Below are 25,938 nucleotides of genomic sequence, written 5' to 3'. Positions count from 1 at the left end.
TAGGAGGGAAACACCGGCTAGTAACTAATTGAAGAGACCCTTCCTCCAGCCATGTATTTAATCCAGGAAAGTTATTATTATGAATATTAAATTCAATGTTTTTGAAATTTTTAATATATAAATATTTACTGCATATTGTCAACCGGAGGTAAATACTGTCGACCGAGGCGAAATCAATATCTATTTTATTATCCAAACAAAATCTGTAGAATTATAAGAAAAAAATCCAACATGACGCCATATTTGTGGCGTATTGTCAATTTCGTAATGTCTGAGGGTAACAGTGCGGCAGAGGGTGATTGTTGAAAATATTGCCATGGCGTTTTTACTATATGTTCTATAGAAGTGAGGTATAATAATTCTATATAATGTACTGTAATGATAGCGCTGTGGAGCCAAAGGCCAAAGTTTGTCTGTTAAAAAGGCTGTCACAATACCTTAACCGTTTTCTTCACACCCATTTGCAATATTTTTGAGGTTTCAAACTTTTACCAATGTTCATCCGGTTCATTTAAAATCAAGTGTTTAGTGTAAAGCATTATCTCAAAGCCATTACAGTAAGATATTTTCAAGATAACACATAAGGAATTGATTCAAAAGTTTGCCTTGCATATAACTGCAATGCTTACTTGTGGCATGTCTCCGATTGCAAACTGTGAGATAAAGATAATAGAGCACCACACGCTTTGTCTGTTTTCTTAGTTTATCAAGTGATGTAACTATAAAAGGGAAAATATTTGAGTTATGCGGTTTCTACACAATCATGCGCTTTTGGTGATAATAAACATGGGCACCAAGTTTCCTGTTTAACATCTATAATGGTTTCCTAGTTCTGGACACCACTGAAGATTTTGCAGGTAGATAGCAACACTCATAACACAACCAATGCAAAGGCAATATCAAAAAAATCCTCATTAAGCAGGCAAGTTGATAATAAACTTTTTGAAACATTTTACTATAAACCAATGTAACAATGAATGTGAATACAATAATGGATGGCATCCAGGATCGTGTCGCTTGCACCTATCACCGTCCTCGTCTCTTGCCTGAGCTGGCACCTCTGTCAAAGCTGAAACAACACACAGGTTGATTTCTTTTACCTCTATTGTAATTAGTTGATAGCTTTTTCCTAATCTACGCTTTGGGCTGCAGTCATCAACATTGAATCTTATTAACATTGAACTATTTACAAACAGCTGTTAGTATTAATTCTAATAATCATGCTTGTCATGATGATATGGGAGAATGTGGTCTGTCAAGTAAACCCCCTTGTCAAGCACGGTACTCTTTTATCATATGTATGAAAAAAAAGAAGACTTGACTTCTTTAAATGTAATTTCACACAATTTCATGCATTTCTTACTGTAGCAATTGTTATAATGCCAAGCTGCTCTGACTAAAATATATATCAGGTTAAACCAAGGATAATATGTTATAGCCCCTATGGACAAACAAATGTACATTGACTTCGATTCAATCAAATTTGAAATCCATTTTGTCAGGAGTGTGCTACATATGCAAGGGGGGAAAATAGTTTACATGTGATATGAATTTAATGTTATGCCAATGTGAGTTTGGTATGTGGTCACCAAGCCAGACAAGTGGGTTTTCTCCGGGTTCTCTGGTTTCCCCCACACTACAAGACCACACTCTCACGTAAAATCGTGCCAACGAAAGTGATTAATATAATGTTGTTATAACTTGTTTCACAATCGTTGTAAAATAAACATGTTTAAACTAATGTTATGCCAATTACTCATGTGTCTACCATTAATGTACACAGTTGTGTGATTATATTTTAGCCCTGAAGTACAAAAATATCACTAAAAGTAAGTCGCATGATCAAGCCACCTACTTGAACATCTGTTCTGCCTTTTCATCATCCTTGGACTGTTGGCTCTCCGCCTGCAATATGGAAGAGTGGATTTGGCAATATGGAAGAGTGGATGTGGCAATATGGAAGAGTGGATGTGGCAATATGGAAGAGTGGATGTGGCAATATGGAAGAGTGAATGTGGCAATATAGAAGAGCAGAGGTGGCAATATGGAAGAGTGGGTGTGACAATATGGAAGAGTGGATGTGGCAATATGGAAGAGTGGATGTGGCAATATAGAAGAGCAGAGGTGGCAATATGGAAGAGTGGATGTGGCAATATGGAAGAGTGGATGTGGCAATACGGAAGAGTGGATGTGGCAATATGGAAAAATGGATGTGGCAATATGGAAGAGTGGATGTGGCAATATGAAAAAGTGGATGTGGCAATATGGAAGAGTGGATGTTGCAATATGGAAGAGTGGATGTGGCAATATGGAAAAGTGGATGTGGCAATATAGAAGTGTGGATGTGGCAATATGGAAGAGTGGATGTGGCAATATGGAAAAGTGGATGTGGCAATATGGAAGAGTGGATGTGGCAATATGGAAGAGTGGATGTGGCAATATGGAAGAGCATGATTGAATGTTGCTGATTGAAGTCAGACATAGAAAAGAAATAAGATCTACTCTTGAGGCCAAACCAATTTTTTGTTCTCTAAAATTCAAGTGTTTATAAAAACAAGAGCCGTCGTAAGACAGCGCACTCAACTACACCGCTTTGACTTAGAATACAATAACGATGTAATGATACCAAGTTTGGTCTCTTTATGTCAAACCTAACTAAAATTATTCGATACATAAGGTGACTTTGATGCTGCCCTCCCACCAGCCCACTCAAACAATGACGCAAGTCATTCAAATAACTTGATTTCCCGTTATGAAAATGTGGTTAAGAATATAGAAATATGCCTTTCAAAGGAAATTCAAAAAAAAAAATTCAAAAAAATTCAAGGGCCATAATTTGTATTTAGGCTTAAAACGGAGTTATGCTTCTTGTTGTAAGATGGTCATAAATAATTTTGAATTTTATTAAGTGCATTTAATGAACGGTATAGAAGTTTTTTATTAAAATCCCAATTTTCCCTTAACTTTTACTTGCCTAAAACTTTAACCTAGGTCAATCAGGTGCCGTAACTTGTATTAAGGATAATATGGAGTTATGTAACCTCATTGGGTGATGGTCCTGAACAATTGTGTGAAGTATTAAGTCAATTGAATGAAGGGTATAGAAGTTATTAAACAATATCCCAACCTGCCCTAAAACTTTAACCTAAGTTCCATAGTCAATCAGGGGCCATAATTTGTATAAAAGATAATATGGAGTTATCTAACCTCATTATGTGATGGCTCTGAACCTCTGTGTGAAGTATTAAGTCAATTGAATGAATGGTATTGGAGTTTTAAGTGAAAATCCCAACTTGCCCTAAAACTTTAACCTGCCCTAAAACTTTAACCTAAGTCAATCAGGGGCCATAACTTGTATTTAGGATAATATGGAGTTATGTAACCTCATTGTGTGATGGTTCTGAACAACTGTGTGAAGTATTAAGTCAATTAAACAAAGGATATAGAAGTTATTAATGAATATTCCAACTTGCCCTAAAACTTTAACCCAAGTTCCATAGTCAATCAGGGGCCACAATCTGTGTAAAAAATAATATGGAGTTATCTAACCTCATCATGTGATGGCCCTGAACAACTGTGTGAAGTATTAAGTCAATTGAATGTAGGGTATTGGACTTATAAGTGAAAATCCTAACTTGCCCTAAAACTTTAACCGGAGGCCGACACCGGGGGGAGTAGTATAGCCCACCTATTTTTCCAATAGTTGAGCTAAAAAAGCAAACTTTCATTCAATTAACAGGATTTTACATATCCTTTTTCACAAACTTGAAAGAGGGGGTCCCTTACACCAAGCCTAAGAAACCTCTGGTATCTTGCGAAGCTAGTGCCTACCTGCATGGTGTCACGGAACCAATCATCAAGCTCTTTGGATCTTTGTGCCACATGCACCTCCAGGTCGCTGCCTCCGATAATCCGTGGCAGGGCCTCACATCCGGCATTGGAGTTCTGGAAGCAAGTTAACTAATGTACAAGGGATAATAATGTGTATCAAAATTGAATACTGAAGCTAATTATTTGAATAGAAACATTAGTGCATACATGTATGTGTAACCTACTATAAGGATTTGTAAAATTAACATTCACATATATTATTCAAATGTCTATGATTAGTGTTTCAAGAGTCTTGTTTTAAAGTGCCTCTCTCACAGACCTCTTACTGTATTCAAATGTCTATGATTAGTGATTCAAGAGTCTTGCTTGGAAGTGCCTCTCTCACAGACCCCTTACTGTATTCAATTGTCAATGATAAGTTATTCAAGAGTCTTGCTTGGAAGTACCTCTCTCACATACCCCTTACTGTACTCAAATGTTTATGATTAGTTATTCAAGAGTCTTGCTTTAAAGTGCCTCTCTCACATACCCCTTACTGTACTCAAATGTTTATGATAAGTTATTCAAGAGTCTTGCTTGGAAGTGCCTCTCTCACAGACCCATTACTGTACTCAAATGTTTATGATTAGTTATTCAAGAGTCTTGCTTGGAAGTGCCTCTCTCACAGACCCCTTACTGTATTCAATTGTCAATGATAAGTTATTCAAGAGTCTTGCTTGGAAGTGCCTCTCTCACATACCTCTTACTGTACTCAATTGTCTATGATTAGTTATTCAAGTATCTTGCTTTTAAGGGCCTCTCTCACAGACCTCTTAACATAATTTAAGAGTATGATGATCAATTAAAATGAAAAACACTTAACTGATATTACAAACAAAAAATTTCAATGCCCTATAAATTGCAAGGAAGTCCTTGGATTCCATGGAGAAAACTACAAAGCATTCACTGATTTGATACCATTTCTACTACTCACCTTCCTGAACTTTTTGTAATTCCTGACCACCTTTCCCCTCCAGCGAGTGAAACCCTCAGGACAGTCTCCAGCCCCTTGTTCTGGAGGCCTGGGTCGCCTAGCAACCAGACTGACCATTTCCACCTGTACAACACCACTCGGCAACTCAGTGTCTTCCTCATAATCACGGTGACGCTCTACCTGACCCTGAGGGCAAAAATGTTCAAATTATCATGTCTCATTTTGTCAGGAGTGTGCTACATATGCTTTTTAGCCCTCCACAACAAATTGCTATGCAATGGTAAGTAAACAAAAGGCACATACATAAAGGAGTATGTGATGTACAACACATGCCTGTACGAGTATGCGATGTATGACACATGCCTGTATGAGTATGGGATGTAAGACACATGCCTGTATGAGTATGGGATGTAAGACACATGCCTGTATGGGTATGCCATGTATGACACATGCCTGTATGAGTATGGGATGTATGGCACATGCCTGTATGAGTATGGGATGTACAACACATGCCTGTACGAGTATGCGATGTATGACACATGCCTGTATGAGTATGGGATGTATGGCACATGCCTGTATGAGTATGGGATGTATGGCACATGCCTGTATGGGTATGCCATGTATGACACATGCCTGTATGAGTATGGGATGTATGGCACATACCTGTATGGGTATGTGATGTATATCTGTATGAATATGCGATGAATGCCACATACCTGTATGGGTATGGGATGTATGACACATACCTGTATGGGTATGCGATGTATGACACATGCCTGTATGGGTATGCGATGTATGACACATACCTGTATGGGTATGCGATGTATGACACATACCTGTATGGGTATGCGATGTATGACACATGCCTGTATGGGTATGCGATGTATGACACATACCTGTATGGGTATGCGATGTATGACACATACCTGTATGGGTATGCGATGTATGACACATGCCTGTATGGGTATGCGATGTATGACACATACCTGTATGGGTATGTGATGTATATCTGTATGAATATGCGATGAATGACACATACCTGTATGAGTATGCAATGTATGACACATACCTGTATGAACATGCAATGTATGACACATGCCTGTATGGGTATGCGATGTATGACACATACCTGTATGAGTATGCGATGAATGACACATACCTGTATGGGTATGCGATGTATGTCACATGCCTGTATGGGTATGCGATGTATGACACATACCTGTATGGGTATGTGATGTATATCTGTATGAATATGCGATGAATGACACATACCTGTATGAGTATGCAATGTATGACACATACCTGTATGAACATGCAATGTATGACACATACCTGTATGAGTATGCGATGTATGACACATACCTGTATGATGAATATGCAATGTATGACACATACCTGTATGAGTATGCAATGTATGACACATACCTGTATGAGTATGCGATGTATGACACATACCTGTATGAGTATGCGATGTATGACACATACCTGTATGAACATGCGATGTATGACACATACCTGTATGAGTATGCGATGTATGACACATACCTGTATGAGTATGCGATGTATGACACATACCTGTATGAGTATGCGATGTATGACACATACCTGTATGAACATGCGATGTATGACACATACCTGTATGAGTATGCGATGAATGACACATACTTGTATGAGTATGCAATGTATGACACATACCTGTATGAACATGCAATGTATGACACATACCTGTATGAGTATGCGATGTATGACACATACCTGTATGAACATGCGATGTATGACACATACCTGTATGAACATGCGATGTATGACACATACCTGTATGAGTATGCGATGTATGGCACATACCTGTATGAGTATGCGATGTATGACACATACCTGTATGAGTATGCGATGTATGACACATACCTGTATGAGTATGCGATGTATGACACATACCTGTATGAGTATGCAATGTATGACACATACCTGTATGAGTATGCGATGTATGACACATACCTGTATGAGTATGCGATGTATGACACATACATGTATGGGTTTGTGATGTTTGATACATACCTGTATGGGTTTGGTTGTGGTAAGGAAGCCAGATGGAACTCCAGGCTGCAGCACACCTTGCTTTGTGTCTCCTGTCTATAAGGAAAGAAGAAAATTGATAAGACACATTCTCTTAATTATTATTTTACAATTTTTTAAATTTTCAAAATGCATTTAAAACAAAGAAGCATTGCTTCATGTAAGCCTTCCTTAAGTTTCTATGGCCCCCTCCAACAAGAGCGAAAGTATGCGTTTACCACATGTTTATTTGACCCATAATTGTTTTTTTTGTCTTAAAGACATTTCACAAAATGGATAAGGCAACTGAGTAATGATACACACTAACCTTATGGGCAACTTATTGCATAAAAACAACAATATAAATTTAAAAAAGTAACTTGCTTAATACTAAAAGAAATGGTACCAGAATTTCTGTATCTACAAAACTTCCTTCTTAGTCTCCTATAAACCTACATCATCATCATCCTCCATCACCCTCTCCTGTTTTGTCCTGGTTCTGTCGTAGATCACCTGACCAGCCCTGGGTTCTGGTGACAACACTTCTGTTTTAACTTCAATAATCCCAGCTTGTCCAGAAGTCTGTCCCGAGGCCTTTGACCTTGAACTTTTTGAGGGTGATTTCGGACTAGGAGCTGGTGACTTTGACCTAGAACGCACATTTCTATTAGCAATTGTCTTATGAGCAGTTGTTTCATTCACTGTTTCTGTCTCTTTTTGTCGCTTGTTCTTGTTTCCTTTAGTTTGATGATGTGGTGACCTTGACCTTGACCTGTTGGGTGAGGAAGCCCTCTGTGGGGATGGAGCCTGTTTAATGACCTTCCCACTGCCTGAGGTCGGTGTTGTTATGATGTCAACTGACGAGAAATCAAACTCATCATCTTCATCCCATTCATCTAGTTTTTGCAGTCTTCTGGACTTTTTTGAGTCTGTGCTTGATTTAGGTGCATGAGATGAATCTTCATGAGGTGTGCTTGATTTACTTGTTGAAGCAAACTGTTGAGCCAGTTTCCCAGGTGTGACTGGTTCTGCTTTCATACGCTTGCTCAGGGAACCAGGATCTTCCTCCTCCAGCTCAGTAGCTCGACCTCTGGATAGACATGAAAAAGAGGTTAAATAGAAGTATCAACAATTCTATGAGATTCCACTATATAAAAAGGGAAATATATGTATCAATTAATATAGAGGGAAATAGAATTATACTATCAGACAGTTAGCAAATTTGATTCAATTTGTTGTGGCAAAACAGATTCTGCAAAACCAGCTATGGACTTCTATAAATATATTTTATTTTGCCCTTTTATAACACCTCACCTTTTATGGCGTATCATTACGTATTTAACTATAATTCTGAAATAGCACATTGTGACTTTTGATTTGTTATAACCAAGAGTGGGGAATACAAAGGAAAAATACGAAATCACATGTCTGATATGCAAGAATAATATGATGTGCCTGCTTTCAAAATTACACATGACATCTTTTTTTATGATGGCAAGTAACTATTCAATACTTTTCCTCAAACTGTACGTAGGATTTGGGACCAATAATATATATGTAATCCTACTCCCAGTTAGGATGTGAAAATAACCTACTAAGAAATTTTAAATTTTTGGTAATATTAACACCCTTGCTGTTAAAAAAAACTCTTCAAATCACAAATTTTTACTTTTTTCAATGAAAATCTAAATTCATTTAAGACATAATAATCATTGAATGCTTCATAATAAAAACATATCCTGTGCCTGCATTTTGTACAAAAATGCACAGGCTTAACAGATTGTTTAAAAGGAGTTTTTTCTACTTTTCTATGTGATAGGAAATCATATATTTTTATTAAAATAAAAAAGGTGTGCACATACAAAGCGGATGGGTATTTTTGACATTTCTGCTTTCCTTTTTCGGGGGCATTAGTTGACAAATTTTCTTTTGCTCTATAATTGTTCTTGTTTACCAAGACCAGACAGAACTGAAGAACACATTTGCTATGACATGCATTGTTACTTACATGTATTTGAACTTCAGCGGTGAGGTCATTCAAATTAGTTCACCATAGATATAAACTGTTGTCAACAAACTCACCTTTTTCTGTTGGGTGTATTAGACTGATTGGAAGTCATTTTCTCCTGCTTTGAATTGCGGTCTTTCTCTGGTTGGGGTGAAACTTTTTTCTGCAATTCCACAACCTTAAATATAATACATAGTGTGTTGAATGGAGAATACTGTCTGTTTTAGATATTATTTAGCTCTGATTGCAAAAAATTAGTATCATATTTTTTTCATACACAAAGATAAAACATTTCCACATTAAATTAATAAAGTCCTGTGGGACCTGTTCATTTGAATAACCTTATACCAATACTTTTTCATTTTAAAATTGACTCATTTTCTGTATCTATCAATGATAGTCTTACCTTGGGTGACTTGCGCTGTGTAGTCTGAGACTGGGTCTGTACGGACAGTCTCGTCTCGTCTACCTTGGCTTGAGAGTCAACACCCTGCCTCCGCAGCTGGCTCATCCGAGTCGTCCTGACAGTAAAAACACACTTTATTTAAAGTATATTTCATAAACACAAAGTATCTAACCGTTTACTACATTAGCAATTTTTTTCATTGCTAGTAAATCAACATCATCTATCAAAAAAAAAAAAAAAAAATGAGCATCATAAAATTAAAATGAACATTTGTCAAACACTAGTTGATAAAACAAGTGCAATGAAGCCAAAGTTGTACTGCTGTCCTTTCAGTTGAAAAAAGGGCATTACTCTACAATGATTAAACCCAGAGTGATGTCCCTTGTTGTATATGTCAGTGGTTGAAATTAGCACAAGTCTGCAAGCCCTGCACTTGTAAAATGTCTTCCGGGCTTGCTCAAACTCTGAATTTTATATAGCAGGGCTTGTTCAAAAATCTGATGCCAAGCAATAGTATAAGAATTCGGGCTTGTTAATCCAAAAGTTTAATTTCAATGACTGATATGTGCATATTGTCCCTGGCAACATGTGTACCAAGTTTCGTTTGAATATCTTTGACTTATTTTGAGTAATATTCAAGGTTAAAGTTTTTGCACAATATGACAATACCTTAAGTTTTTTTTGTAAAATACAGATGCAAAAAACAAGCCCATATGTGTAGTATAAAAACAGTTATTAACTTTGCCTATCAGAGTGATAATCATTAAGCCATTCCCCACCCACCTGTCCAGCTCTGTATTGGACACAAATGGTTCCATCTGTGACAAGGTCTGGGATGGCAGCTTTGAGAGGTCATCTTCTAAACATTTAAAAGGAATCTGCATTGAACAAATATACAATAGTTGTATGTTCTAGGTGTCTAAAATAGCTGTAAATACTTAAAAGATTTCAGAACAAACATGTTTGTTTTTTAAATCGGAACATATTTGACTTGGAAAATATATGTAGTGAATTAGCTTGCAACTCGGCAGATTTTAAATATAAGAATAAAATACTTTCTTTGCTGAATACATGTGTATTTATTGATACAAATGTCTTTTGTGAGAACATTTCTAATTATTTTTAAATAAAAACACATTATACACAGTAGTAAGCAATCCCGCTGGAGCATACTTGAGGTAAAATCAGGATGGCAATTTGTATATTGCAAAAGTGTCTGCCATTTACTATGCCATTCTCTACATATTAGTACCATGCATTTAATAAAAGAAAAGTTTGACTTGAAGAATGAAACTGCGTAGTTGTTTCATTGTACTGTTGCACAAGATTGAAAATTAAAACTATATATCTGTATATTGTAATGGGCCGTAGGCCTTATACCAAATAAACTGTGTCATTGTCATACTGAACTGGGATGGTGAGTTGGATAAGTTATTCAAAATGCATACATACCAGTGGCAAAGTCTGGGTTGCAGTGTTTCTCTGTGGAGCAGTATAACACAGCATAGCCGATCTCTGCATCTTGAACCATGTGCTTCCCCTGCCTATGGACAAAATATCAGATTGTGGAATCATTTAATGTATATCAATCAAAAGGATGCCAATTAAGTTTAACAAATGTATTAAATTTTCAAGCTACGCAGTTGTAAAATGTTTTCAGGGTTGCTGCAATTATAGTAAAGAGCACCACCGAATTAATGCCAACTTTTGACTTATTTATTCAGCCAATAAAAGGGACTTTACATGACAATGATTTCAGTTTGAGTTATAAGCCTTCTTATATATGTACACAGTGGTTGAAATCAACACAAGCCCGAAAGCCCTGCACTGGTAAAATGTCTTTCTGGCTTGCTCAAATTCTGAATTTTATATAGCAGGGCTTGTTCAAAAATTTAATGCCAAGCAAAAGTATAAGAATTCGGGCTTGTTCATCCAAAAGTCTTATTTCAATGACTGTGTAAATATTATCACTAGTAACATGTGTAAAAAGTTTCATGAGAATATCTTGACTGATAATTAAGTTATCGATTAAGTTTTTGCATGATTTTTTTCAAATTATCAAGGTGCATAACTGAACAATTACTGAAGGAAGAGTTATGAGCATTGCTGAAACATATGCATATTGATTCTAACAATACCAATTTCATTTGAGTATTTTGAGTTATGGCCAGTTTTTTAATGATGCCATAGACAATGATACACCAAGGCTATCACAATAGCCAAACTTTTTTTTCTTCTAAGAATGGACCAGCTCAAAATTCTTATTTCAGATGATCACATTTTGTCCTTGACATCAATTTTGTTTTCAATACTGGCAATGTCCCGTTTCAAAAATACCTGTATGTGATTAATATGAACATACATGCAGTACAGCCTTTCTTATCACACTAATCAAGCAATACAAGATTCTGTATGTATCTCATGATCTCACCTATCAAGCATCTGCTGTACCCGCGTGACCCAGGCCCGCGCCTTATGTGATAACCCCCCTTCTTGACAGCTCATGACTATTGTCTGGTTGGCTAGCAGCACGGACTTCTCCCCTCCCTCCTCCATCAACACTGGAACACCTCCAGCCAGCTCTATAGCAAAGCTCATCTTCTTAAACTGAAATATATTCCTCATTGAAAGTGCTAGCCACTTGTTTTTGATTATCAAAATTCATAAAATAACCATTGAAGTACATGTATTTCCATGCGGCCATTTCAATATTGTTGCTTTTACTTTTAAAAGAAATACCGTAGTATGATTCATACCCCCAGTAACTAGTAGATCATGCTGTTAATGTATACAGTTGATACAAATACAATTTCAATCTGAATTTATTAACTTATTCCAACATCCGACATTATTTGACACAACATCTCAGCATATTTTTAGCGGAAATTTAATGACACTCATACTTTCTGTTTTTGAGAGGCATTTTCAAATGAATTAACTCAACCCAGAAACACAAAGAATGATTTCAAGTATACTCATATAAGAAATAAGAGTCTTGCAGAGCCAAATATGTCATCCATAGGAGCCATCAGTACACAGAAAATCATTTATCTTTCTCAAAAAAAATAGATTTCAAACTATGGGATGCTATATATCAGTACTCATTGTAATCAATTTCAGAAAGATGGGATAATGGTTGAAGTTCAACTTACCCGAAGTTTTATGCATAAACCCTGTTTACAGTAAATGCAGAAAAGGTCAATATTGTGGCAACGATCAGAGGAAACATGTTCATGTAAATTGGTCAATTTCGTCAAATCTAGACTATTAAAGGATGACAAACTCGGGCCCCAAATATCACAAAATTACTGAAGTCAAATCTCAGTCTCAATCTCATTTTTCCACATATTTTGATTCAAAATCTTGTATGTTATAATTTTTAAAAAAGTATTTTCTCATGGAATGTGTTTACAAAAACATTTTCCAAAAAATATACATCGTTTGCTTTAGAAATATTTTTCTTTGGAATCTTGTCAACATGTTCTTTTTTCTTGACTAAAGTATTTTCATGGTTGCAGGGCCAGGAGTTAATGAAGCAATAATATATGTTAATAAATCAGTGATTTGATATTGGCCCTGTTTTTTGTCCGAGGGCATTCGTATTAGCACTTAAAGGATTCAAAGTTTAAACACTAAATTTATTAAAAAATTATTAACGATTTAATACTGACTTTAAAAAAAAATGGCTGCCGTTTCTGAATATCCAGCTGCGAATCTATATCATTTTATGGCACTGTTTAATTAGCCAATCAAATTCTTTTTAATGCAGGCTTTATATCTTTATCACTTTGGCACTGCTATAGAGGAGGCCTTTGTATTATTGGACGAGGCAAATGCTGTGTTTAAGGGCAAATAATTAATAGTTATTTAATAAGGCTGTTTATCAACCTTGTCCAAAGTACTTTGACCAATAAACATTGTTCAAGAGCTGATAACTTGGGTGGACGCTGATTACAAGCCAAGGATGAACCCCAAGTAATAATCGTTTTTCAATCGGGTGTAAAAAATAAATATTTATGTAAAAGCCTAAAAGACATTTACAATACATGTATATACTTGTTTGGCACTGAGGAAGACGAATGTTTTCCCCTGGAAGAGTGTTTTCCGGCGGATGTCTGATTTGAATGACACCTCGGATGGATCAAGCTGAGTTTCTGCCAAGTTTGGAGTAAAGCTGAAATATTGGAAATCATCTTAGTAATGTAGGGAAAACAAAGATATGGTACTTACACCATTGTTGGCAATGGAAGTGACTTTTAGTAAGGTACATGTACATTTAAAATGGTAAATAAGGAAACTGTTGCATTTATAGTGTAGAATCCTTTACAGCAGATTTTGCTTTGTTTTTCAGTATGTAAATATGTTGATGCATTACACTGAGACAGTGAGGTCGAGTTCAAAATGTTAGTCAATATTTAGGTCATACTTGAAGGGATCTGGTTTTTCTGTGGTGCCTTGGAGGTGTGTCACCATGGCGGCAAGGTAGTCAGGGGTTACAATGGGACACTGGGATACCAGCGCACAGATAGCCTGCAAAATAAAAGCATGACCTAATCAAAATGCTTTCGTTTAATTTTTTAAGACCAGTGTTGACATATCAGATCATTATCTTTAAGAGCCATTCACTAAATATCTTTTTTTTTTTTTTAAAGATTCTGGAAACTATTTTAAATATTATCAAACCACTTAGAACAAGAGGCCCATGTACCTCATACTGGCATGTCTGTTGGGGTATACTTTTATTAAGCATGTACATACTAGTTACATACTGAATCCACATTCAAAGGGAAGCAATCAGTGAACCGTATGTGTTCCTGCTTATTTGTAACAGAGGGCAAAGGGAGAGTAATACCACAATAATACACAACACTCTGTACTAGTTCTCTCCCTCATAAATAGGGCAACACCGCTTCAAGAGCCATAATCAAGTCAGGCATGGCAGATCTGGTTTTTGAAAGGAACCAAGCTCTCGTAGATATCTTACTACTGTGAAAAGTTTGATTGAGATACACTTTATCCGATTCACAAGCAATTGTTAAGTATATAGGCATGGATGATGGACACAGCGCCATAGCATAAACTCTTCTTGCCTTCGGCCAGTAGAGCTAATAACAATTAAGAATCAGACTTTGAGTCACCTTATATGATCACAATGGGCTTCCATGCATATCAAAACAATGAAAATCTAAACCAAACTACACCTATATACCTTGATGGTCACACTGATTTTGCTCATGACCAGTAAAGAGCATCCCCGCTGCCATTCACTTGTCATGTGACCCCCCAGAGTGATCAACTGCTGACGTACAGATTTCTTGGCAGATACGTCAAGGCAGGATGTTGTCAGGGCAAGCGGCTCAAACACTGCCCTGTAACAGCATAGAACATTGTACTTTTAACAGAATAATCTTTTATAAAGTTAATTTTTTATATGCCATACAAATGTATGTCTTGACATGCTAAATGTCATACCAATGTAGGTCAGCTCTATGTCTTGACATGCAATATGTCAAACAAATGTAGGTAAGCTCTAGCTCTCTGTCCTGACATGCTATATGGCATGCAAATGTAGGTCAGCTCTATGTCTTGGCAGGCTATAAGTTATACAAATGTAGGTAAGCTCTAGCTCTCTGTCCTGACATGCTATATGTCATACCAATGTAGGTCAGCTCTATGTCTTGACATGCTATATGTCAAACAAATGTAGGTAAGCTTTAGCTCACTGTCCTGACATGCTATATGTCATGCAAATGTAGGTCAGCTCTATGTCTTGACATGCTGTATGTCATGCAAATGAAGGTCAGCTCTATGTCTTGAAATGCTATATGTCATGCAAATGTAGGTCAGCTCTAGCTCTCTGTCCTGACATGCTATATGTCATACCAATGTAGGTCAGCTCTATGTCTTGACATGCAATATGTCATGCAAATGTAGGTCAGCTCTATGTCTTGACATGCTATATGTCAAACAAATGTAGGTAAGCTCTAGCTCTCTGTCCTGACATGCTATATGTCATACCAATGTAGGTCAGCTCTATGTATTGACATGCTATATGTCATGCAAATGTAGGTCAGCTCTATGTCTTTACATGCTATATGTCATGCAAATGTAGGTCAGCTCCTATGTCTTGACATGCAATATGTCAAACAAATGTAGGTAAGCTCTAGCTCTCTGTCCTGACATGCTATATGTCATGCAAATGTAGGTCAGCTCTATGTCTTGACATGCAATATGTCAAACAAATGTAGGTAAGCTCTAGCTCACTGTCCTGACATGCTATATGTCATGCAAATGTAGGTCAGTTCTATGTCTTGACATGCTATATGTCATGCAAATGTAGGTCAGCTCTATGTCTTGACATGCTATATGTCAAACATATGTAGGTAAGCTCTAGCTCTCTGTCCTGACATGCTATATGTCATACCAATGTAGGTTAGCTTTATGTCTTGACATGCTATATGTCATGCAAATGTAGGTCAGCTCTATGTCTTGACATGCTGTATGTCATTCAAATGTAGGTCAGCTCTATGTCTTGACATGCAATATGTCAAACAAATGTAGGAAAGCTCTAGCTCTCTGTCCTGACATGCTATATGTCATGCAATTGTAGGTCAGCTCTATGTCTTGACATGCAATATGTCAAACAAATGTAGGTAAGCTCTAGCTCTCTGTCCTGACATGCTATATGTCATGCAAATGTAGGTCATCTCTATGTCTTGGCATGCTATAAGTCATACAAATGTAGGTAAGCTCTAGCTCTCTGTCCTGACATGCTATATGTCATGCAAATGTAGGTCAGTTCTATGTCTTGACATGCTATATGTCATGCAAATGTAGGTCAGCTCTATGTCTTGACATGCTATATGTCAAACAAATGTAGGTAAGCTTTAGCTCTCTGTCCTGACATGCTATATGTCATACCAATGTAGGTCAGCTCTATGTCTTGACATGCTATATGTCATGCAAATGTAGGTCAGCTCTAAGTCTTGACTTGCTATATGTCATGCAAATGTAGGTCAGCTCTATGTCTTGGCATGCTAAATGTCATGCAAATGTAGGTCAGCTCTATGTCTTGACATGCAATATGTCATGCAAATGTAGTTCAGCTCTCTGTCTTGACATGCTATCTGTCATGCAAATTTAGGTCAGCCCTATGTCTTGACATGCAATATGTCATGCAAATGTAGGTCAGCTTTTTGTCTTGACATGCTATATGTCATGCAAATGTAGGTCAGCTCTATGTCTTGAAATGCTATATGACATCCTAATGTAGGTCAGCTCTACGTCCTGAGATGCTATATGTCATCCTAATGTAGGTCATATCTATTTCCTGAGATGCTCTATGTCATACAAATGTAGGTCAGCTCTTTGTCTTGAGATGCTATATGTCATGCAAATGTAAGTCAGCTTTTTGTCTTGACATGCTATATGTCATGCAAATGTAAGTCAGCTCTATGTCTTGACATGCTATATGTCATGCAAATGTAAGTCAGCTCTATGTCTTGACATGCTATATGTCATACAAACATAGGTCAGCTCTATGTCTTGCGATGCTATATGTCATACAAATGTAGGGCAATTCTTTACATTGAGATCTTCTGCATTGTCTTTCAGATTTAAAGCATTGGTACAAACTTACTCACTAATCCATCAACCAGTTGCACAAAGTTGGCCAAGATTACAGTAGATCAGTAAAACAGTACTTTTGTAAGACTACTTGGCCACGCAAGAACAAGTAGTTTTAACAAAACTAACTCTCAAAGACAATTAGCCATACATGAAAGCACTCTTGGGTGAGCCGAAGTAGAGCCTATCTCCGTCTGACAGCAGGTGTTCCCCATCAATTTTCTTCCCATTCACGTAGCTGCCAAACTTGGAAACATCTTTCAACCTTAACATAGGCAGTCGTTTCACATCACCCTGTAAGAAACATTTAAAGGATACCCTTATACTGCTATAGAAATAACTACTTATCAGCTCAGCCAGTGCTGGAGATCATGTGAGGAAATTGCAGAGAATAATTTCACAAAGGCATAACATGAATGATAAGAAGATAAAAGGGTGAATGCGAACCATATAAATAAACCATGCAGCATAATGACCTGTGCTTATAATACATGTAGGTTATTATTTGGGTATCAACATAAGGAGTCGCCTTTGGACATAAATAGCATCATCTTCTGTTTCATTAATAACTTTTGTTAATATTTGTAGAAACCTGTGTTGTCAGAAAGTATTTATTAATAAAGACTGAGAAAGGTATTATTGAAAGTCCTTCATTTATTTATCAAAACTAGTAAGTCTGAGAAGACCTGACCACAAGAGAGGTGACTATGTGATTTTATTAGCTGGACCTGAGAAAGCCAGTAGCAGGAAAAGGGTTAATGGGTGATGCCAAACAAATATTTTTTTAATGCATTATTAAGTTTTACGGATTAGACTTTTATGATCAACACTGAAAAACCAAATGATTTGTGTACAGATAAAAAAAATATTACCCTTTGTATATGGTGTTTTTTAATTAATAGCTAGGTGGCCACAAATTCCACACATAAAAAGGCGCCTAAATATCGCTTTAAACTAACATTCATTGTGTATATCAAGTTCTTCCAAATAACATACAACACAAGTATGAGTCTGATTGGGAAAAATGCATTGTTTTTACTAAATCTAAGAATTCCGCTTTTTCCCAGAAATTAAGAGATTAAAATTATGATTATAGACAGAGAAAGTAAGTCTGTGGTACGATCATTCCCCAAAGAAAACCTCCAATATGCACAAAAACATCTTGGAGGGTTGAAGTTTTGCCTGATTTTTACTTTGAACTGTTGTTTTATTTCTTAAAAAGTATCAATTTATTACAGGTGTATTCGTGCATACAAACATATCATTATTATGATAGTGTATTTATGGGACCTACCAGATTACCCTCTGAGTGAGTCATGGATATTTCCGCATGCTTCCTGCTCACAGTTGCATCCCCCACCACCAAAACATCACAATCGCGCCGTCCAACAACGTATGTCTTCTCGCAAAGTATCACAATCTTTTGATCTGAAACCCATTAAAACACATTAATGCTTAAGATCAGTTTATATGTCTATAATTAATAATGTTGGCCTCTATCCTCCCGATCAGCCAACTGCCTTAGCCTCTTTTCCATCTTTCTGCTATTTTACAAATTGTTTCCACGGCTCTCAATCTGAGGTAGCAAATTTCCCTGGTGGTTCCCTGAATTTTACCCATTTTGTAAATTTCCCTGACCAATTTATTAATTCCCCAACTTTTCCCTGACCGTGGGAATCCTGCCCATATAACAAGGCCACTCTCCCCAAGTAAATGCTTGGTGTCACTAGAAGTATGTAACCTCTTGTCAACTATGATTAAGTTGATAGTGATGAGTCTCTTTAGTGTGCACTCGTACTTTGGGCCGTGTGTAAAAGAACAATGTGTTCTCAGAATTTACAAAAAAAAGAAGTTCCCTTACTGTGACAGTAATTCTAAGGTATATTGAGTTCTATTTACCACATTTTCTTGCCTATAAGGTGATCTGCTTATAAGACGACCCCCTAACAGTGAGCTGCCCCTGAAATGTAGTGGTTTTGTATAGATTTGTTTTTCATGTATACTGTGAGCTTTGAAATCTGGAGGTAGGTTGATAGTAGGCTAGAACAAGTAATGCTGTTAGGTGACATGACATGACATGATCAGCATTGAAATAATTTATGACAACTTATGTCTGTTTTTATTTTTTTCTGGATTATACTTATCAATTAATCCATGCTCATGTTATCTTTCTAACATAAAAAAAATAATGTATGCTATAACTCACTGCTATAAATCTCGTTTTGACAAGATTTCTGCATCCAAGCAGCGGATCACATACGACTTTACCATCATGGAAGTCAAATAGACTAATTTTATTTGCATGTAGAGTATAAACTTTTTATTTATACTTTGATATGAAGCTATATTCAACAATATTTGTATAAATATTTTGACACCAATATGCTATAATTTTGAACTGTTTATCTTCACGATTTAGTTAAATAAAAAACAACACTTATTCTTTTAGGCATAGTAACACCGCAGAGGTACCCCAGGTAAGGACCACAAAGTAAAGCCTCAACTCTTTCCGGTCAGAGGCGCCCAAACTCTGGAACTCACTCCCCCAGCGCTTTCATGATGAAACAAACCAGTTTCAGAGTTTGGTCAACGCATGGAATGGACAGAGTTGGAGGTGTTCTTGTTGCACTTTTCATAGTTAAACCTTCCCTTCTTTTTGTTTCATCCCTGACTGTTTGTTGTCATTCTGCCATGCTTTTGTCATGCTTTGCTTTTGCCATGCTTTGCTTTTGCCATGCTTTTTAGTTTAGTTACGGTTAGTGCTTACCTAGCCTGTATTGCATCAATCATATCTATTTCTAATCAGTGCTTTGTCATAGATATCCTTTACCTTTACATTTGCTTTAAATGATATTAATGCGCTTGCATGTTCACTGCATAAATGTTTGCTGCAACTTCTGAGAGGCTGGTGCTAATCAGGTCATCTTGAATCTGATTTAAGCTGATATGTGTTTTAGTATCCTTTAAAGAAATGCACACTTGTGCTATTTTTTTCCTTTCAGTTTTTTTATAAATTTCATCTTAAGACCTTTTAAGACTACGGTCAAGATTAGCCCCAGCATCCCAGTTTTTAAATGTGTATACTGTATATGACATCTGTATTTTTATCTTAATCATGTGCTAATTCATTTTTAGTAAGGTACAATTTCTTTAACTTAAATATGTTATATAGATATATGCTTGATATAATAAATATGAAGTCGCTCCATAGCTATTCATAGCTAATGTTTTCTCTGTTATGTCATACCGACTGAAAATAAAATTTGATTTGATTTGAACTGTATCATTTTTGTTTATGTGTTCTTTGTCTATCAATGTTTGTATATATTATGATCATCTCCAGCCATGGGGGAAATAACGATTTTGAGTTGAAAAGTTATTTATTATTAAGTCCCATCAAGTGCAATCCAAACAAAAACCTTCAAACTTTTTTACACATGCATTGAAATGTAGGGTTTTACAGAAGCTGATGGGTTATAGAAGGGTGCTGCACAATTTTCTTTTTCAATAGCTTCCTTCTGCCCTCATGGAGACAAGCATGGGTAGCCTTTTGCCTTCCTAGAATTAAATGCTCAAGACTCTGACCGTCAAATTTTCTTTTGTATTGGTTAAAAGGTGTCAGGAAATTCAAACCATGTACAATACTGACCAGACATATCGACCATATTTGGAGACATAACAGACCATATTTGGGGACATACCAGACCATGATTTAAAATTTAACTTACAGTTTGTTTTAACTTGATAATGTACCATATTTCAGGACATTAAAGACTATCATTTATTATTTTACTTATAGTTTGTTTAATTTTATAATGTACTTTATTTCCGCATATATCGGACCATGGTTTAAAATTTATTGCTATATTGATGTGTATGTTCATACGTTCTTATCATATGTGCTTGATTGCTTTGTGTAATAAACCTTTTCTGTATATATTTGTTTGTTTTCTTACCGTGTTCTGTTTCAATTGACATAGTTTCACATTTCATTCATCAGGGACATAGAGACCAGAGTACAATTCCAGTAAATAAGTCTATAGTAAAAAGATAAACAACTTGACACTGGTCTCCGACACTGGTCTCCACAAGAATGTGAAAATCGTCAAATTATCAACATCAACTGTTTGGAATTTCACGGGAATTTGCCAGGTTCTATATCAAAATGAACATTCATATACAAGTTTTTATTAAAGTACATGTATGAATACGATGGGGAGAATAAAGAAAAAAACAAGAGCTGTCACAGTATGTGATGAATGCCCCCGATTGTGACATTGACCTATGAACAAGGTCAGTACATGAAAAGTTGATCTTGCCTTTACATGTCAAATACATATGGCAAATTATTTTAAATTGCCTCTAAACATAAAAAATACCACCCATAGTTGACAACCGACACTGTTATGTCCTTATATATGCAGCATTCCATTGTGAATAAACACTCAAGTGTGACCTTGACCTTTGAGATAGGGACACGGGTCTGTCATGCGACACGTCGTCTTTGTATGTGGAACACATGTGGCAAGTTATTTTAAAATCTGTCCATACAAGGGAAAGTTACAGCCCGGACACGACAACTTATACTCTATGTCCTTATATGCAGCACTCCGTTGTGAATAAACACCTAAGTGTGACCTTGACCTTAGAGGTAGGGACACGGGTCTTGCACGCGACATGTCATCTTGGTATGTGGAACACATGTGGCAAGTTATTTTAAAATCTGTCCATACAAGGGAAAGTTACAGCCCGGACATGACAATCTATACTCTATGTCCTTATATGCAGCACTCCATTGTGAATAAACACTAAGTGTGACCTTGACCTTAGAGGTAGGGACACGGGTCATTCACGCGACACGTTGTCTTGGTATGTGGAACACATGTGGCATGTTATTTTAAAATCTGTCAATACATGGGAAAGTAACAGCCCGGACACGACAACCTATACTCTATGTCCTATATGCAGCACTCCATTGTGAATAAACACTAAGTGTGACCTTGACCTTAGAGGTAGGGGCACGGGTCTTGCATGTGACACGTCGTCTTGGTATGTGGAACACATGTGGCAAGTTATTTTAAAATCTGTCCATACAAGGGAAAGTTACAGCCCGGACAAGACAACCTATACTCTATGTCCTTTATGCAGCACTCCCTTGTGAATAAAGACTAAGTGTGACCTTGACCTTTGAGGTAGGGGCACGGTTCTTGCACGCGACACGTTGTCTTGGTATGTGGAACACATGTGGCAAGTTATTTTACAATCTGTCCTTACAAGGGAAAGTTACAGCCCGGACACGAGTTATTGAGCCGGACACACGGACGGACGGACAGTGCGATTTTAATATGCCCAGCTTCGGAGGCATAAAAATGTTAATAAAATTATACATCATGGTCTATTATGTTTCTATATATGGTACATAATGTCATGTCCATAATGCCCATGATCTAATTTCTTTAAAAGCAATAAATTTTTTATAAATATAAACACACTTTACATATCTGGCAGTTGAACTTGAAACCCTTTCCGCTCTTAGCACCCTGCCCCTTTCCTGCCGCATCCTGTCCTTTTAATGCACCATTCAATTGTAACCACGGCCCCCCAAGTCCAGGGAATAGCGGGGACTTTGACTTTCGGTCTAGCTAACCCCGGCTAAAATCCCCGCCCTGAGGGGACAAACAGATGGTTAAATCCCCGCCAAATGCCCCAGCACCCCTGGGGCCATAGGTAAGGCCATTCCCCGCTATATTTAAAGCAAAGACAAAACCACCACATTCACCCGGCACTGCGGGGCCACCTGGTTACAATTGACTGGTGCATAAAATCCTTGCTAAAACCCTCGAAATGTGTCGTTAATTGAAATTTTGAGGACAGACACGGCTCTGTGTTAGTGCGCTGCTGTCAGATCAAACGTTTCTTTAGTTGGTGAGTTATGTTTTTTGTGAAGTCAACACACACATTATAAGAGGTACTGGTTTTGAGACCTCGCTATGACACAAAGTGTCTGATATTGACAACATCCGAAATATTTATGTCCGCACACAGGTCACTTTGTAAGCAATCAAAAATCGTGTAGATTTAAAAAAATATATTATTCATACCAGGATTACTGCTTGATATGATGTACCACATCCTTGTATCGGTAACCTTTTTGTACAACCATTCAACGTTGTTTGTAACTTTAATACTTTGCGGTTTAATTTTTTTGTAAGTAGCAGTCAACAGTTTGATTGCGGACAACAAGCGGACAACAGTCAATCGATTAACCTCCTACGCAATAAGCTCCCTTGAGAAATTGACACTACATAATTATATAACATGAGGAGATAGCATAGAAAAGTGACAACCGCGAGGAGTTAGACCATGAGTAACTCAACATTGGCCTAACCCTGTCTGAAATGGCCATCATGACTCATTTGCCATCATAACCGAGCTCTATTTTTTTTTTTTTTTTCTTGGTTTGCACAACGATACTTACATGTAGTTCAATAGTTGAGCGTCCACGTACGGAGAAGGGGATCAAGGGTTCCACCCTGTCGTGATATCACAGACGATGTAATCATAATAATAAAGTGGTACCAGTGGTGCTTGGCATTAGAGCGTAATACTGGAGGGTAGTACTAGGAAACTTGATTATCGATGAAATTTATGCTTGTTGAATCCAGTTGTCGCCTGAATAAAGATACTTTTTAAACAACCATTTTTAAGAGCCAATGGGTATGCAGGGGCGTATCTGAGCCATTTTGAAATGTACTCCCTTGCCACCCCGACTGGCATTTCGTGACTATCCAGAGGCTATATTGACGACATATTTGGTAATATCAAAACAGATAGGTCAAATGTTAATAATTATATTGTTTCTCTGACACACAGTACATTTTATAAAACATAACTGATTTCATGAGATGTCCCTATGGTGTCTTTCACAAGCGACATTAAGTTTTAAACCTTGAACACAAACGCAAGGCGTCTGTTTTGCTGGTGAGCAAACTTGTCGACAACGCACTCGGCACTGATTTCTCTTTCTCTATACACATTCGTGACCTGAAAGGCGCTCGGTACCCATCGTACTTCTTAGGTATGTCTTAAACCTTCTCATCACCGAAAACGACCATTCGGCTGTTGCCGTAGACACCGGCATGACCATTGAAAAGATGAGACCGTGTCATATGCTTGGGTAAAGGGCTTTATTTGCAAGCCGGTAATTGATTCCGCTAGAGATACCGGGGCAGCTTGACGGTCAACCGCCAGCGTCGCGTCCGTCCACCACGTACGCCACCGCTTACAGTCGCGGACAAAAATGGTTTCATTCACATCTAGGCATGCGTGGAAGGCTTGATACACGTCATCGATATTCTGATGCACCTGATGCACCTTACTCATTAGGTTTCTGGCATAAACCTCTGTGGATACATGGAATATGGCGAGGTTCAAACAATGCGCCTTGCAATGGGTGTATATCGCCTCTGGTATGAGGGATCAAATCCTCGCCTGCACAGTAATGCACACATCGTAATGGGAAAGTCAATAGCAATGTAAATCTTTAACAACCGAGCCAGACAGCGATCTCTTTTTCGTGCAAAGATATCCGCAACTTTCTCGGCGACGATTTCACGCTTGGGATAAATGTTAATTAAGCCCAGACCTGAATTTCGCCCCGTAAACATGGTGCTACGTAGATATGTCTTAAATCGGCACATAGTCGAAAATGAGCGCTCCACCGTTGCCGTAGCTACTGGTATGCACAGCAGTACTATCAAACATACCCTAATGTTAGGATACGATGCATCGGTAGCTACTTTTTATGCCCTTTTCCAAGGTTGTGTATGTAGCAGATCATCACATTGTCCTCTTTACAGTCAGTCGTTGACACTCTCGTGCAAATTTGTCTCTGTCATATACTATGTCTTGATGACATTTGATTGCCAAGTTATGGTTATGTGTCTTACAGTGTGTACAGACTTTCTACGTCCGTACTGCACTGATCAAATTTGCACTAAAGCATCTGCCAATGCCTCCCCTGTGGAAGCTGTGGTTGACTTGTGCGAATACAATGAAGTCTTCGCACAGTTCACCTTTTATTGTATCGTAATACATGTGTACTTTAAATATAGCGCCATTTTCTCCATCCTGTTCATAGGCGATGGCCCTAACGGCATTCCGTACCTGCTAGCATCGGTCGCTTCGTCAGCGATAAACCCCAATATTAGAATAGGATTTCATTTAATGTTTGTGGATAGATACTTGGATCTCGGGATCTCATGACCCCTTTGCGCTATGTTCTGTTTGCCGCTGAATATTATTGCTTCGACGAATTTGTCGGTTTTCGTCACAACGGAATTGTTCTGGCTTCATACATAGCGGTCTATATCTTACTTCTCACCCCTCATGATTGCTGTGAAATTATCAGCGGTCTGACATTATTAAAACTGACCTTCTGACTTGGCATGATTTCCGATTACCTTGACGACATTGCTCCAGACTTGGAGAAGATGTTCTACAAGTGCTATGTACGAACCCATTCCCACTAGATCTCATAGATACCAACCTAGAAGGGAACGTATACTTATGGACATCGTCCTTAGAACTCGCGGTAAACAGTTTATACATTTGATTGTCGTCGATTGTCTCACCAAAAAAAATGTCATCGTATGGTGAATTTGATGACGTTGCCATTTCAAAAATCACGGCTTCGTAAACATCATTAGGGTACCAGTTACCAGTACACTAACAGCGATAAAATACCTACCTTCCAAAGGAAACAAACTAGTCATGTTGAATATTTCATTGTTCAAGCAAAAGAAAGCGTACTGTACAGACACACTTATTGTTTTCAAAAAAAAATATTACTGCGGAAGAATGAGTAAAAATACGGTATCAAGCAACTTATACAGTTGGGCAAAGTTTCCCGTATCCCTATACCCACTTAGCCCTTAGTTTTTATTTCTTATTTGGATTTATATTTGTTATCTTTTTCTAACGAATGTTACGCATTTCCGTACGTGCGTTTCTGGGTCACGTCAGTCTTGCAAGGATCGCGTA

General features: G+C 37.4%; 1 protein-coding gene across 2 annotated transcripts; it reads right to left on the bottom strand.

The window, feature by feature from the left end:
* Positions 1–173: 173 nt before the first annotated feature.
* On the bottom strand, positions 174–23,131 carry LOC128244764 (nibrin-like). Of its 2 annotated transcripts, none has more exons than XM_052962825.1 (17): positions 22,998–23,131; positions 18,191–18,324; positions 17,048–17,190; positions 14,480–14,639; positions 13,697–13,800; positions 13,327–13,444; positions 11,702–11,877; positions 10,723–10,814; positions 10,054–10,129; positions 9,271–9,385; positions 8,939–9,042; positions 7,313–7,946; positions 6,860–6,934; positions 4,805–4,990; positions 3,832–3,945; positions 1,856–1,905; positions 174–1,069 (listed from the first exon to the last, which is right to left on the bottom strand). In XM_052962825.1, exons 1-17 carry the CDS (start codon positions 23,026–23,028, stop codon positions 1,027–1,029), a joined length of 2,355 nt encoding a protein of 784 aa, XP_052818785.1. In that variant the 5' UTR covers positions 23,029–23,131; the 3' UTR covers positions 174–1,026. The 2 variants fall into 2 exon arrangements, with proteins under 2 accessions (XP_052818785.1, XP_052818787.1); XM_052962827.1 differs by having other exon boundaries at positions 10,054–10,126.
* Between the last annotated feature and the right edge of the window lie 2,807 nt (positions 23,132–25,938).

This window comes from Mya arenaria, chromosome 8, assembly GCF_026914265.1.
Source record: "Mya arenaria isolate MELC-2E11 chromosome 8, ASM2691426v1".
Classification (NCBI taxonomy): Eukaryota; Metazoa; Mollusca; class Bivalvia; order Myida; family Myidae; genus Mya; species Mya arenaria.
This window is presented reverse-complemented; position numbering and strand designations above follow the sequence as displayed.